General features: G+C 44.5%; 1 protein-coding gene across 1 annotated transcript in view; it reads left to right on the top strand.

Moving 5' to 3' along the window:
- The first annotated feature begins 328 nt into the window (after nt 1-328).
- Nucleotides 329-14,029, top strand: part of LOC144235946 (cytidine monophosphate-N-acetylneuraminic acid hydroxylase) — a 69,688-nt gene continuing 55,987 nt past the window's right edge. The window contains exons 1-3 of the mRNA XM_077769555.1: nt 329-384; nt 586-789; nt 3,936-4,027. Coding sequence (XP_077625681.1) covers nt 377-384; nt 586-789; nt 3,936-4,027 — 304 coding nt within the window. The 5' untranslated portion in view covers nt 329-376. The remainder of the gene's footprint in view (nt 385-585; nt 790-3,935; nt 4,028-14,029) is intronic.

Consider the following 14,029-nt stretch of genomic DNA (forward strand, 5'->3'; position numbering starts at 1 on the left):
CTAATGTTCCCCAGAAAGGTAGGGGACATTCAGATGTGCCAGGCTTGTTCTGGCGGTGGCTTTGGAGGCTTGACCCCGGCTGGGGTAGAACGACTGCGTTATAGTTGAACCTGGAGATTGGTGAACCAGATTAACGGTGAAAGTTACACCGTGTTGTGAGCAAAAGGGTCAGATCTCAATGCAGAAGGTGGACAGGATAGGGTGGGTTCTTGGAGCCCAATAGGATTCTGCCTCTGAGCCCAAACGGCAGAGGAAGTGGTGTAACCGAATCTGTGTGCATGTACATCCTCTGTCTTGTATCTCGGAAATGAGCCACAGAAGCTAGCAGCTCACCTACCATCCTTTCAGGATTCCCAGGGAGAGGCAGCTGCAGACAATGGGCAGGCAAGTGACAGGGGCACTGATTCTGGAGAAAGCCGAGACCAGAGCATGCATTTCAAGGGGGGGCAGCCAAGCCTGGGGCTGAGAGGGCGGGGCTTAAGCGTATTGCAGTAAAAAGAGGCTTTGAGCTGCCAGTTCGAAAGGATTCTCTCCTAACTCCTAACATAACTAAGCTTTCCTCCCCAAATGTCTGCCTTTTCACAGCATCGAGCAGACAACGGAAGTCTTGTTGTGTCTGTCACCAGCAGAGGTTGCTAATCTGAAGGAAGGAATCAATTTCTTTCGGAATAAGAAAACGGGCAAGGATTACATCCTGTACAAGAGTAAGAGTCGCGTGAGAGCGTGCAAAAACATGTGCAAGCATCAAGGAGGCCTGTTCATAAAAGACATCGAGGATTTAGACGGAAGGTACCGAGGGTTCTTTGTGTTCTCACTGGTGACCCCATCAGGGTCAGGCTGTGGCAGGCAGGTCTGTACTCATTTAGAACTTCTGAACAAGCCCATCGACAGATTCCTTCCCCGAGCACACTCATAATTTGTACGTGCGCTCATTTAGGGCATCTCTCTGATCTCGACATTTTATGACCTTTACTCAGTTTTCCTGTCTCTCAGGAGAACATCAGGATTCCTCATGGGCCTGATAAAAGCTTCCACTGTGTGTGTGAGTGAGTGTGTGGGGGTGCGCGTGCCTGCTTCCATAGCCCCTGCCCTGGAAGTGTGTGTGTGTGATCGGTGGGCTTTTCCAGCTCCTGCTTACGAGCAGATAGAAATCCACCCCCTCCCCAGCCTCATTGCAATTAAACAGAAAGGACAGTGTCCCCTCCGTCTCTGCCCGGACTGTGGCTCTGCTGGTGCCCCCGGCCCCTTGATTAAACCTTCACCTTACACTCGCACCTCCCAGGCACAGGAGCAATGCCAGAAGAGGGTGGTTTTGTTTTGCTCCCAGCGACTGCCAAAGAGATAACAGCTGTGCCTGGCGGAGCCAGGGAGGGGGAGGAGTGGGGGCGACGTGTTTTCGGCCAGCTTCTTGGCACCAGTGCCTGAGAAATTGGCCCCATGTTCAAGCTCTGCTTCGGCCTAACCTGACCTGAACGATGCTAGTCATTCCCATATTGGGCTTTCTGCTCCCGCTGTGTTCTCAGTCCCATTTGTCAGGTCATGTGTGACCAGGATGATCCCAGGGAGCCGGGTGGCTGTTCAGAAGCTCCCTGCTCACTGTGCGGAGACCATCACTAGGGGCTAGGACGTTCTCACACTCGCCTATGCATTTCCTGTGAATGGTTACTTCCAGGCCCCAGTCTACATATTATTAGACTTTTACATATTAAAAAACCCCCACTGTTGAACCTATTGCTTGCTGGGCTCCTCCGATGAAGTTGCTAGGTTGGGAAAACTAAAATACAGGATTCCCTCTTAAATTTGCATTTCAGATAAACAGTGAGTACATTTTTAGTACAAATGTGTCCAAGTACTGCACGAACATACTTTCACGGTCAGCTGTGCCCTGGAAAACCTCTTGATAATTTGTTGACAGCCCAGTCTTGATTCTGTTCCGTTTTCCCACTGGACTCGGTCGGGAGGACCTGACGCAGGGCCGCCTGGTGGCAGTTCCCGGGGCCGTCCCGTCCCAAGGCGTGGGGACACTCTGCTCGTCTTCTCTTCGGGTCTCTGCGGCTCCCCGTTCCCACCGCACCCCCCTAACCAGTCCTTGAAGGACGAGTCACAGCTTAGTGATTCTCTCCCAGAGCTCGGTTCAGAGGCCCCGGCTCTCAGCAGCTGCGCCACCCGGACAGATGTCCCAGCCTGTCCGGGCCTCCGTTCTCCCCTCCCAGTTCCGCCCCTGACACGGCTCCTGCATACGGGGAGCCCGGGTCCCTCAGCTTCCATCCCACGTGCAGCTCACCAACCATTTCTTGGCTGAAGCCGAATTCCCAGAGCCAGTTCTACCCCGCCCTCCCTCACCCCCCCTCCACATCTGGCCACCCTGTTCTGCAGCTTCTCCTGCAGCCGTTCGCCAGAAGAATCTCTTCCTTCCAGGATCCGGTCAAGAACTATGACCTACCTCTTCTCCCCTCCCCCTGCCCCCAGCCATTTTCCTTCCTCACTCACAACCCAGGACCGCAGCCCCTTGAAGCTGTGGCTCTCGGTTCTCAAGTGCAACCGTTTTTCACAGGGCCTCTTGGGTGTGAAGCTGTCATTCTGTCCTGCCTGTCCACTTCCGCCTCAGGATTTATGGTCCCACTTCGTTTGTGGAGCATTCACGTTCCCACTGCGGTTCCTTCTATAGTCCAGCGTGGCGAAGAGCTAATTTGGGCTGTTTTCTCTGAATTTTCACAGTTGTTGGCTACTCGCTGACGAGAAAAGAATATTTTAAAATTCTAGATATAAAGAAGCTTAAAAAAAATCAGCAGAGTTCCATTATATGTTAAAACACATTTTTAGGGGCTCCTGGGTGGGCTCAGTTGGTTAAGCATCCAACTTCAGCTCAGGTCATGATCTCACAGTTCATGAGTTCAAGCCCTGTGTCCGACAGTGTGCTGACAGCTCAGAGCCTGGAGCCTGCTTTGGATTCTCCCTCTCTCTCTGCCCACCCCGCTCAGCTTGCACTCTGTCTCTCTCAAAAATAAGTAAACATTTAAAAACTGTTAAAAAATAATAAAACACATTTTTAGTTCACACCCTCTCGTGTTTCTGGTTTGAGACATATTTGGTTTTGTTTCTAAATTCTTTAAACTATTCAAGGAAAAGACTTCACTATAAACACTAGCAAAATAAACACGAAAAAAGTTGAATCGTTTATGTCCCAGCCCCACCCCCAACTCACTTTTCAACGCTCCAGTAAGAAATGGAAAGAAAAAAATCAGTACACATCCTGTTTTGTTACAGCCTGATTCTCATTCAGGAGTAGGGCTACCAGAGTGAGCAAACGAAAGTACAGAAATTTTAGTTAAATTTGGATTACAGATCAACAACAGATTTTCAGCGTATCTCAAACTGTGTGAGATGTACGTATTTTAAAAAAATATTCACTATTTATCTGTAGTTCATATTAATTGGGGCATTATTCTATCTGGCAACCAGGCCCTGAAATTTTGAGCTATAAGGAAATCCTTCGTCTTTGAAACATGAATACTTCAGCTGAAGTTAGGTCTGGTACACTGTGCCAAAGGTCAAGTGTCATAGATCAGAAACGTATATTATATAGTACTCCATCCTTTCCTTGTGTTGGCTCCCATCGGCTCTTCTCTAACAAGCCATCCCTGAAGACCACTGTATTCTCTTGGCTCTGTTGATCCGTCATTTTAGGACCTGGAAGTTAATGTCACTATTCATTTACTTATTATTTTTTGAGCTTCATTTTTTAAATCACCTACTGATGATGATTATATATTCCCTTGGGTACTGACTATTCATCTATTAATAGTTTCCCTCTCATATAGTTGGTGCTCAAGCCGCTCATTTAATTTCATTGCAAAATAATGCACATAAGCTTAGTGAGATTAATTCTATTTTCACCATCTCACAAACCTCAGTGCAGTGTTTTCTCCACGCAGGTCTGTCAGATGCACAAAGCACAACTGGAAGTTGGATGTGAGCACCATGAAGTACGTGAACCCCCCAGACAGCTTCTGCCAAGACGAACTAGGTAAGTGCCATTGGGGTTGAGAAATATACTCTAGCGTGATTGATCCTGGTGTCCTTTCTTCAGCCTGTTTCTCTAATCTCACGAGGAGCCTTGGCAAGATGGGTGAGATAGAGCCAAGTCCGACGAGAGGACATTTACGTGAGTGAGGCGGTGGCTGCGACAAGCCTGTGGCCAGCCAGGGGCAGGGGTGGGGGGCTACGACAGCTCCTTTGGATGCTGTGCTTGTGAAGTTACACAAGATACATGTTCGTGTACATGAGCCTCTGAACAATTATGATGAAGCCTCACCTTTTTGGCTGGGAAATAAAGGACTTCAAAGCCCACAGCTCTTTCTGGCATCGATAGGAGGCTGCGATGTATGTCTGATTGCCAGTTGGCTGGCCTCACTTCTACTTTCTGCTTCCTCCTCCTCCAGAACGGCTTGTCTAAGTATGAGTCAACAAGGGCTTGGGCATACTCAGAAGTGTGTTTCTGTTCTAACTGATGATCGTTGGGTTTTAACTGTAGAAAAGCTACATGTTAACACACTGTTTCAGAATGAGTGCTGCAGGAATGACGGGTAGATGTGACCGGATGGGGGATCACAGAGTGCTTCGGGCGAGAGGGCACCTGTGTGGGGACTTCTCAGGGGCTTCACGTCTGCCGGTGGCCCTCTCTCTCCTGGGTCTTCAGTTTTCTCCTTGCCTGTTAGCCCCGTGTGCACATGCTCTGTCTCTGTCTCTGTCTCTCTCTCTCTCACACACACACACACGCGCACACACACACACACACACAGTCTGGCACCTGTTAGCCCCCCACTGTATGTGCATGTTCACACAGGCCCTTTCTAGACCTTCATCTCCTGCTGAAATTATGCCCCCATTCCTCTGAACCGTAAAACAGGGAGCCCCCCCAAAGCTCGGGTCCGCACTTGCTGTCTGCCCCTCCCCTCCCCACCACTGCACGGACATGGCTCCTATCTAGGTCACCAGCACTTTCCATGTTGTTCAATTCAGCAGTCACTGTCCATTGTCACGGCACCCAAACTCAGCGGCATATGGCGCAGTGGTACTCTCTCTCCCTATTGTACGCACTTTCCCTTGTATCTGGGGGGCAGTGCTTGCTGCATTAATTTCCTGTTTGCTACCATAACAAATTCCCTGGAAAGTGGTGGCTTCAAACACCACATGTGCTGCCTTACAGCTCTGTGGGTCACAGGTGAGGTGCAGGTCTCAGCCGCTAAAATATAGTGTCAGCAGAGCCGTGTCCCATTTCTGGAAGCTCTGGGGAGGGGTCTGTGTCCTTGCCCTGTCTAGGTTCTAGAGGCCCTCTTTGTCGGTCGTCAGAGCCTGTGGCCATATTTCTGCACTCACATCTCCTGACTTTTCTGTCTCCTGCTTATAGATTTTAGGACCCATGGGAGATACAGGGTGCACCCAGATAATTCAGGGTATTCTCCCTATTTTAAGGTCAGCCGATTAGCAACCTTAATTTTATCGGCAACCTTAATTTCCTTTTGTCATGTAAAACGTAATTTATCCATAGTTCCTGGGCGTTAGAAAGTGGACCTCTCTGGGCGCCATAGTGCTGCCCAGGCCCAGGTTGTTGGCTCCCACCTAGAATCCTCAGTTCTACAACCTTCCAAGTCTCATACGCTGTGCTGTCCTTTAAGGAGGTTGAGGAGGCGGAAGAGGCTTCTAAGGGGGTCTCTGAGGAAATCACCCAGAAAGGGAGCATTTTGAAGAAATACTGGAGGAGCCAGTAATATCTCCCAAGAAAACCAGAAATCAAATACAGAAGAAAGCACCATGTCAAACCAAGAAACAAAAAGTAGAATTCTGTTGCTGAAAAAAGTGATTGCTGAAGAGGGGATGGCACGCATTTACCTTGCATGCCTATTCCTGAACCCAGACACCCGTCACCACTATAAAATGCCTTCAAGGCTTAAACAAAATCAAAGACAAAACACTGTCCTGATTTTTATTCCGACCACACTAACTACTTCCATCAGGCCCGTGTGCTGGCCTCCTCCCCGGCCAGACTTTTGAATGTTGGGACCCAGGGACCTGCAGCTCCCTGTCTGTAAGCTTCCCCTCAGGGGTCCCATCTAAGCCCGAACTCTAGACGCCGTCTATACTCAGAGGAATCCAGAAACGTTACCTGCAGCTCTGACCTCCCCCCTGAGCTGCCCGCCCTGCCCATCCGTGTCTCCGCACGGACCGTGGGCGGCGTCCCACGCGCACAGCCGGGACAGAACGCTCAGGCTCCGCAGGGCCTCACACCTGCGCCCCGCACAGCCTTCCCCTCGGTAGACCGCGCCACGCCCACCCAGTTGAACAAAACCTGGAAGTGACTCTTCCCTTTCCTCTTTCCTTAAACTCCCACATCCGGACCATTAATCCTGTCGCTTCTGTGCCAGAACATCTCGGAACCCCTGTACCCCGCATCCCCTCTGAGTTCCAGCCTGTCCCCTTCTGCCGCGTGGGGGGTGGTCCCCCTTCCTTGCTCGCCTCCTGCTGTGCCTCCATTCTGCTTAGAGCACCCAGCCTGATCTCTTAAGTATCCAGATTGATTCACTTCGCTCCCCTGCTCAAACTCTCTAGGGAGCGTGCTCTCACACTTAGGAGTGTGAATACCTTTGACCCGGCAATTCCACACCCAAGACTGCATCCTCAAATCTTAATCACTAATGTGTGAAAGCTATGGCTATAAGAATATTCATTTACAGTGTTTACCAAAAAAACTGGAAACAAACATTAGCAATAATTCTAGTATACCTAAAAGTGACACTAATGAAGAAACCAGAATAGTACTGATTATAAAGCAAAATAGGGGGTGCCTGGGTGGCTCAGTCAATTGAGTGCCTCATTCGATTTCAGCTCAGGTCATGATTCCAGAGTCACAGAATCAAGCCACGTGGCGTGGTGCCTGCTTGGGATTGTCTCTCTCTCTCTCTCTCTCTCTCTCTCTCTCTTTCTCTCTCTTCCCCTGCTCTTCCTCTGCCTTTCTCTCTCTCAATTAAAACATATATTTTTTTAATTTTTAAAATAAAAAAATTAAAAATATTTTTATAAAAGAAAGTAAACGTTATCAACATTACATATAGTAGGACCCAATTATGAAGAAGAACCGTGTGTGTAAGCGCATGTGACAGTATGAAAGGGGCAGACTTACCCCCCATTACCTGTGGTGGGAGGTGAGCTGGCGGCTTCCCACACGTGTCTCCTGACTGGGGGCTTTGAGTATGCTGCATCTGTCTCCTTTTTAGGCTCAGATTACTGTGACCCTAACACATAGCATAGACTATCGGGGCCACTCTTGTTCATGTGTCTCAATGAGACTAACAGCAAATCACGTTTTCTTTAAAGAGCCAGACTTAGACGGCCTGGTTCCCCTGTGAGCAGAGGGGTCGCTGAGTGGGGTGCGTACTTTTTTCCATTCACCGACAAGAATGCAGAATGCTTTTCTGGGCACAGGTACTAATTGCTTTGACAGTAAATTTTTCCTCCCACGCCCCTCAAACGGACGTCTGAACCCTTAGCCTGTGAGCTCCCCACCCACGTGTGTTGACCTCGCCCAGAAGACCTGCAAAGCACACTGTTATCAGGAGTTGGTTACATGTGCTGTACAAATGCTGTGGCGTTAATTTGTCAGAAAACTGATAAAAGCTGGCACCGAAAAAAGTGCAAACGTGAAAGAACAATAGACCATTTCCCCTCGTGAGCATATAACCCATAAATCTAGAGCTGCTTTGGGTCTTCTGCCAAACCTTTAAGTCCTTTGGACAAGACCTGCGGAGAGACAGGATAGCAGAATGGTTAAGAGTGGAGGCAGCGAGGGGCGCCTGGGTGGCTTAGTCGGTTAAGCGTCCGACTTTCGCTTAGGTCATGATCTCGCGGTTCGTGGGTTCGGGCCCCGCGTCGGGCTCTGTGCTGACAGCTCGGAGCCTGGAGCCTGTTTCAGAGTCTGTATCTCCCTCTCTCTCTGACCCTCTCCTGCGCATGCGCGGTTCGTGGGTTCGAGCCCCGCATCAGGCTCTGTGCTGACTGCCAGCTCGGAGCCTGGAGCCTGTTTCAGTCTGTGACTCCCTCTCTCTCTGACCCTCCCCTGCTCACGCTGTCTCTCTCTCTCTCTCCTAGAAATAAATAAAACATTAAAAATAAAAAAAAAAGAGTGGAGGCAGCGGGGCCTGAGAGCCTGGGTTCAGATCCTGACACGCAAACACAATTAGGGACTTTGAGTGTGTTCTCCATCTCTTTGTGCTTTAGTTTTCTCCCCCAAATGGAGATAACATTGGTGGTAGCTACTTCCCTGGGTTGTCGCAAGAATTTTCCAGGTGAACATCCCCTGATGCACAGCGCCTAATGATTTATCTGTACGCGTGTCTCGGGTAATTCTGCACATACCCTGCAGCCTGGGACCACAGGAGCTGGAAGGGGGTACTTCCCGGCAGCGAGAAGTTGGGTTCATTGGAAAACAGAGCGATGAATTGGGAATTGACGTGAGGGCTGCCGGCGGTGGCCGGGCGGCAGCAGGTGGTGGACGGCTGGAGGCCACAAGCCCCGGGGACCTCAGCCTTAGCTCAAAGTGAGGAGGCCGTGAGAATGGGAAGTGTGTTTGACAGAGCCCACTCTCAGGTCCAGTGCTGCCAGGATGGCAGTGGCTTCATACCATGTCCCAGGAAGATGTGCATCCCAGGAATGCTCAGTCCCATCCTGGGGGCAGGGGGGAATGGAGGTGATTTGTAATTATTATTATTATATAACAAAACAGTGTGTGGTCATAATTAGAAAGATAGAATCGTCACCTGCGCTCACCTCACCTGAGACAACCTCTCTCTTGGTGTCTTTCCTTCCCGTCTTCACATTGGCCGTCTCTCTCTCTCTCTCTCACTTCCCCCTTCCTGTCTGCTTCCTCCTCTTCCATTGTACTGAGATAAAACTCGGGTACCATAAAATTCACGCTTTTAAAGTGTGCAATCCAGTGGGTTTTAGTCATTTCACATGCGGTCCTATCACTACCATCTAATTCCAGAACATTCTCAGTACCCCATAAAGAAACTCTGTTAGCATTAGCAGCCACTCCTCATTCCCCTTTTCCCTCAGCCCCTGGGAACCACGGATCTCCTTTCTGTCTCTGGACTTTGCTCTTTGGATGTTTCATATACGTGGAGCAATACAGTGTCTGTATTGTGTCTGACTTCTTTCACCCAGCGTCACATTCTCCAAGTTTGTCCGTGTGTGCAAATACCAGGGCTTCCTTTGTGTCATCCCTCTTGTGGCTGGATCACAGGCGCTGTATGGAGAGACCACGTTCTGTGTGTGCCTTCATCGTGGATGCATTTGGGTTGTTCCCACTCTGGGCTACGATGAGGGATGCTGCTGTGAACATTGCTTACAGATCTCTGTGTAGACACGTTTTTAGTTCTCTTGTCTGTTTGCTTAGGAATACGGTTGCAGGGTCATATGCTAACTCTGTGTTTACCTTTTTGAGAAAAGGCTGACCTGCTTTCAAAGCATTGTACCATTCTGCATTCCCTCAGTGATACACGAGGGTTCCATTTCTCCCCACCCTCACCAGCACTTGTCATGGTCCGTATTTCTTTATCGTAGCCATCCTGGTGGGGATGGAATGGTATTTCACTGTGATTTTGATTTGCATTGCCCCAATAACCAATGGTGTTCAGCATCCTTTTATGTGTTCATTGGCCATTTTATATTTATATTATTTATATCTATCTTCTTTGGAGCAATCTATCCAGATCTGTTGCCCATTTGTAAATTGAGTTATTTGTCCTTTGATTATTAAGATATTAGGATGCTTTGTATATTAGAGGTATTAGTCGCTTATCAGATATATGATTTGCAATTATTTTTTTTGCCTTTCTGTGGGTTGTCTTTTCACTTTCTTGCTGGTATCCTTTGAAAGCATATATATATATATATGTATATATATATATACATACTATATGTATATACATACATATATACATACATACTAATATATATATATTAGTTATACTTGTTATAGTTTAGTTATAATATAGTTTAGTTTATATATATAATATAGTTTAGTTTATGTATATAAAATATATATATTAGTTATACTTGTTATAGTTTAGTTATAATATAGTTTAGTTATATATTATATGTGAAGTTATTATATATATATTTGTTTTGAGACAGAGAGAGAGAGAGCAGGGGAGAGGGACAGAGGGGGAGAGAGAGAAAGGGAGAGAGAGAAAGAGAGATAAAGAAAAAGAATCTTCATTCTCAGCATGGAACCCCACTCCCACCCCGATGCAAGGCTTGATCTCACAGCCCTGGACCATGACCTGAGCCAAAATCAAGAGTCAGAAGCTCAACTGAATGAGGCAGCTGGGCGCCCATGAAACATAAAATTTTTAATTTTTTTAAGGTTTACTTATTTATTTTGAGAGAGACAGAGACACTGTGAACAGCAGAGGGGCAGAGAGAGAGGGAGAGAGAGAGAGAGAGAGAGAGAGAATCCCAAGTAGACCCCACACCATCAGCACAGAGCCTGATGCGGGGCTCAAACTCATGAAAATGTGGATCATGACCTGAGCCAAAACTGAGAGGTGGACACTTAACTGACTGAGCCACCCAGGTGCCCACAAAATTTTTAATTTTGATGAAGTCTAATTTATTTATTTTTCTTTGTAAGTTGTATCCTTTGTGTCTAAGAAAACATATGGCATAGAACATCTAAATCTAATGTTCTACTATACCCTAATACACTGATGTACAAATAGACTAATAGACTAAGAAACCATTGCTCTATCCATGGTCATGAAGATTTACACCTGTATTTCATTCTAAGAGTTTTATAGTTTTTTTATCCTACATTTATCCCTTGATCCATTTTGAGTTAATTCTTGTATATTGTATGAGTTACAGATCCAACTTCATTCTTCTCCATGTGGATATCTGGCTGTTGCAACCCTATTTGCTGAAGGACTATGCCTTCCCCCATTGAATTATTTTGGTGTCCTTGTTGAAGATTAATTGATGATAAATGTAAAAGTTTATTTCTAGACTCTATCCTGTTGATCTCTATGTCTTTCCTTATGCCAGCTCCATATTGTTTTGATTACCATAGCTCTATAGTAAGTTTTTCAAATCAGGAAGTGTGAATTCTCAATTTTGTTTTATTTTTCAAGATTGTCTTGGCTCTTCTGGGTCCCTTGCCATATGAATTTTAGGACCAGCTTGCCAATTTATGGGGGGGAAGGCTGGAATTTTAATAGGAATTGCATTGAATCTATAGATCAATTTGGGGGCATATTGGCATCTTAACAATACAAGTCTTGTGATTGTGAATATAGGATGTCTTTCCATTTATTAAGTTGTCTTTAATTTCTCCAAACGATGCTTTCAGAGCATCTGTTTTGTACTTCTTTTGTTAAATTTCTTCCCAAGTATTTTATTATTTTTGATGCTGTTGGAATTGTTTTTTTTAACTTTATTTTCAGATTGTTCATTTCTAGTGTAGAGAGATATATTTATCTTTTTATGTGACTTTGTATCCTGCAACCTTGCTGAACTCGCCTATTAGATCTAATATATTCTTAGTGGATTCATCAGGTTATTGTATATACAAGATCATGTCATCTTGAATAGAGGTAGTTTCATTCCCTTTCCAATCTAGATACCTTTTGTTTCATCTTGTTGCCCAGTTGACTTGGCTAGAGCCTCCAGGTAAAAGTGGCAAGAAGAGACGTACTTATCTTATTCCTGATCTTAGGGGAGAGCATTCCATCTTTCACTATTAAGTATGAAATTAACCATGGGATTTTATTGGATGCCCTTTAGCAGGTTGAGGAAGTGCTCAGATTCAAGTTTTCTGAGTGTTTTTATTATGAAAAGGTGTTGGACGTTGTCATATGACTTTTCTACATCAGTTGGGAAGATCATATGGTTTCCCCCCTTTGTTCTATTAATGTAATGTATTATACTGATTGATTTTCAAACATTGAACTAGCCTTACATCTTTTGAATATTGAACCGGCCTAACATAAACCCCACTTGGTCATGGTGATAATTCTTTTTTATATTGCAAAATTATATTTGCTAATATATTTTTAAGGATTTTTAGGTCTATATTCAGAGGAATATTGGTCTGTGTGTGTATGTGTGTGTGTGTGTGTGTGTGTGTGTGTGTAATATCTTTGGTTTTGGTTTCAGGGTAATATTTCTCTCATAGAATTAGTTGGGAAGTGTTCCCATCTCTTCTCTTTATTGGAAGAGTTTGTGAATTATTGGTGTTGATACTTAGACATTTGGCCAAATTCACCAATGAAGCCATCTGGGCCTGAGCTTATCTTTGTGGGAAGTTTTTTGGTTACTGACCCAATTTTGTTATTTGTTGAGTCTCCTTAGATATTCTATTTTTTCTTGAGCTGGTTTTGTTAATTTGTGTCTTTCTAGAAATTTCTCCATTTTATCTGGGTTATCTAATTTGTTCACATAAAATGTTCATAGTATTCCCTTTTTTTATTTCTGTAAGATCAGTCTCCCTTTTCATTCCTGGTTTTAGTAATTTGAATCTTCTTTCTTCTTTCTTGGTCCGTCTAGCTAAAGGTTTATAAGTTTTGTTAATTATTTCAAAGAACTAAGTTTTATTTTCATTGATCTTCTCTTGTTCTTCTATTTTCAATTTCACTTATTTTGGCTCTAATTTTTAAATTATTGCCTTCCTTATGCTTGCTTTGGGTTTAGTTTGTTCTTATTTTTCTAGTTTCTTGAGGTAGAAGTTCAGGTTTTTTTGAGATCTTTCTTGCTTTTTTTAAAATAGTTTATTGTCAAGTTGGTTTCCATATAACACCCAGTGCTTATCCCAAGTGCCCTCCTCCATGCCCATCACCCCCCTCCCCCTCTCCTCTACCCCCCTCAGCCCTCAATTTGTTCTCAGCATTCAAGAGTCTCTCATGGTTTGCCTCCCTCTGTCTCCCCAACTATTTTTCCCCTCCTTCTCCTGCTTCGTCTTCCATTAACTTCCTCCTAATCCACCTATATGTGCAAATATATGGTATTTGTCCTTCTCTGCCTGACTTATTTTGCGCAGCATAACACCCTCTAGTTTTTTACCATAGGTGTGGACAGGTATAAATTTCCTTTTATGCACTGTTTAGGCCACATTCCATAAATTTTGGCAGATTATGTTTTCATTTTTATTTATCTCAAAGTATTTTCCTTTTTTTCCTTGTGGTTTCTTCCTTAAACCATTTATATTTATTATAAGTTTGTTGTTTGATTTCTACATATTTGTAAATTTCCCACCTTTCTTCCTTTATTGATATCTACTTTCATTTCATTGTAGTCGGAGAACATACTCTGTATGACTTTNTTTTTTTTCCTTGTGGTTTCTTCCTTAAACCATTTATATTTATAAGTTTGTTGTTTGATTTCTACATATTTGTAAATTTCCCACCTTTCTTCCTTTATTGATATCTACTTTCATTTCATTGTAGTCGGAGAACATACTCTGTATGACTTTGATCCTTTTAAATTTATTGAAAGTTGTTTTATGGTCTAACATGTGGTCTATACTGGAGAATGTTCCATGTGTAGTTGAGAAGAATGTGTATTATGTTGTAGTTGGGTGGGGTGTACTGTCTATGTCTGTTAGGTCTAATTGGTTTGTAGTGTTGTTCAGGTGTTCCATTTGTTGATCTATCTCATTGTCCTATCTTCCAGTCATCTTTTAAGGCATACTTTTATAAATACTTGTAACCATGATGAATATTGTGTATCATTCTTTTATTTATATTATGCCATTAGTTATCTTATGTCAGATTCTATACATCCATAATTTGGAAGTATGTTTACATTAGATATTAACTTAAATAAACTTATGTATCCATTTCTCCATTGTTGAAAGTTAGGCTGTTTATAGATTTACTTTTTGCCATTTAAATAAAACTGCAAGCACAAAGATAGACACATACATCAATAGAACAGAATAGAAAATCCAGAAACAAACCCACAACTATATGGTCAATTA

This window comes from Crocuta crocuta, unplaced genomic scaffold (genome assembly GCF_008692635.1).
Source record: "Crocuta crocuta isolate KB4526 unplaced genomic scaffold, BGI_CrCroc_1.0 scaffold145, whole genome shotgun sequence".
In the NCBI taxonomy this organism is placed as follows: domain Eukaryota; kingdom Metazoa; phylum Chordata; class Mammalia; order Carnivora; family Hyaenidae; genus Crocuta; species Crocuta crocuta.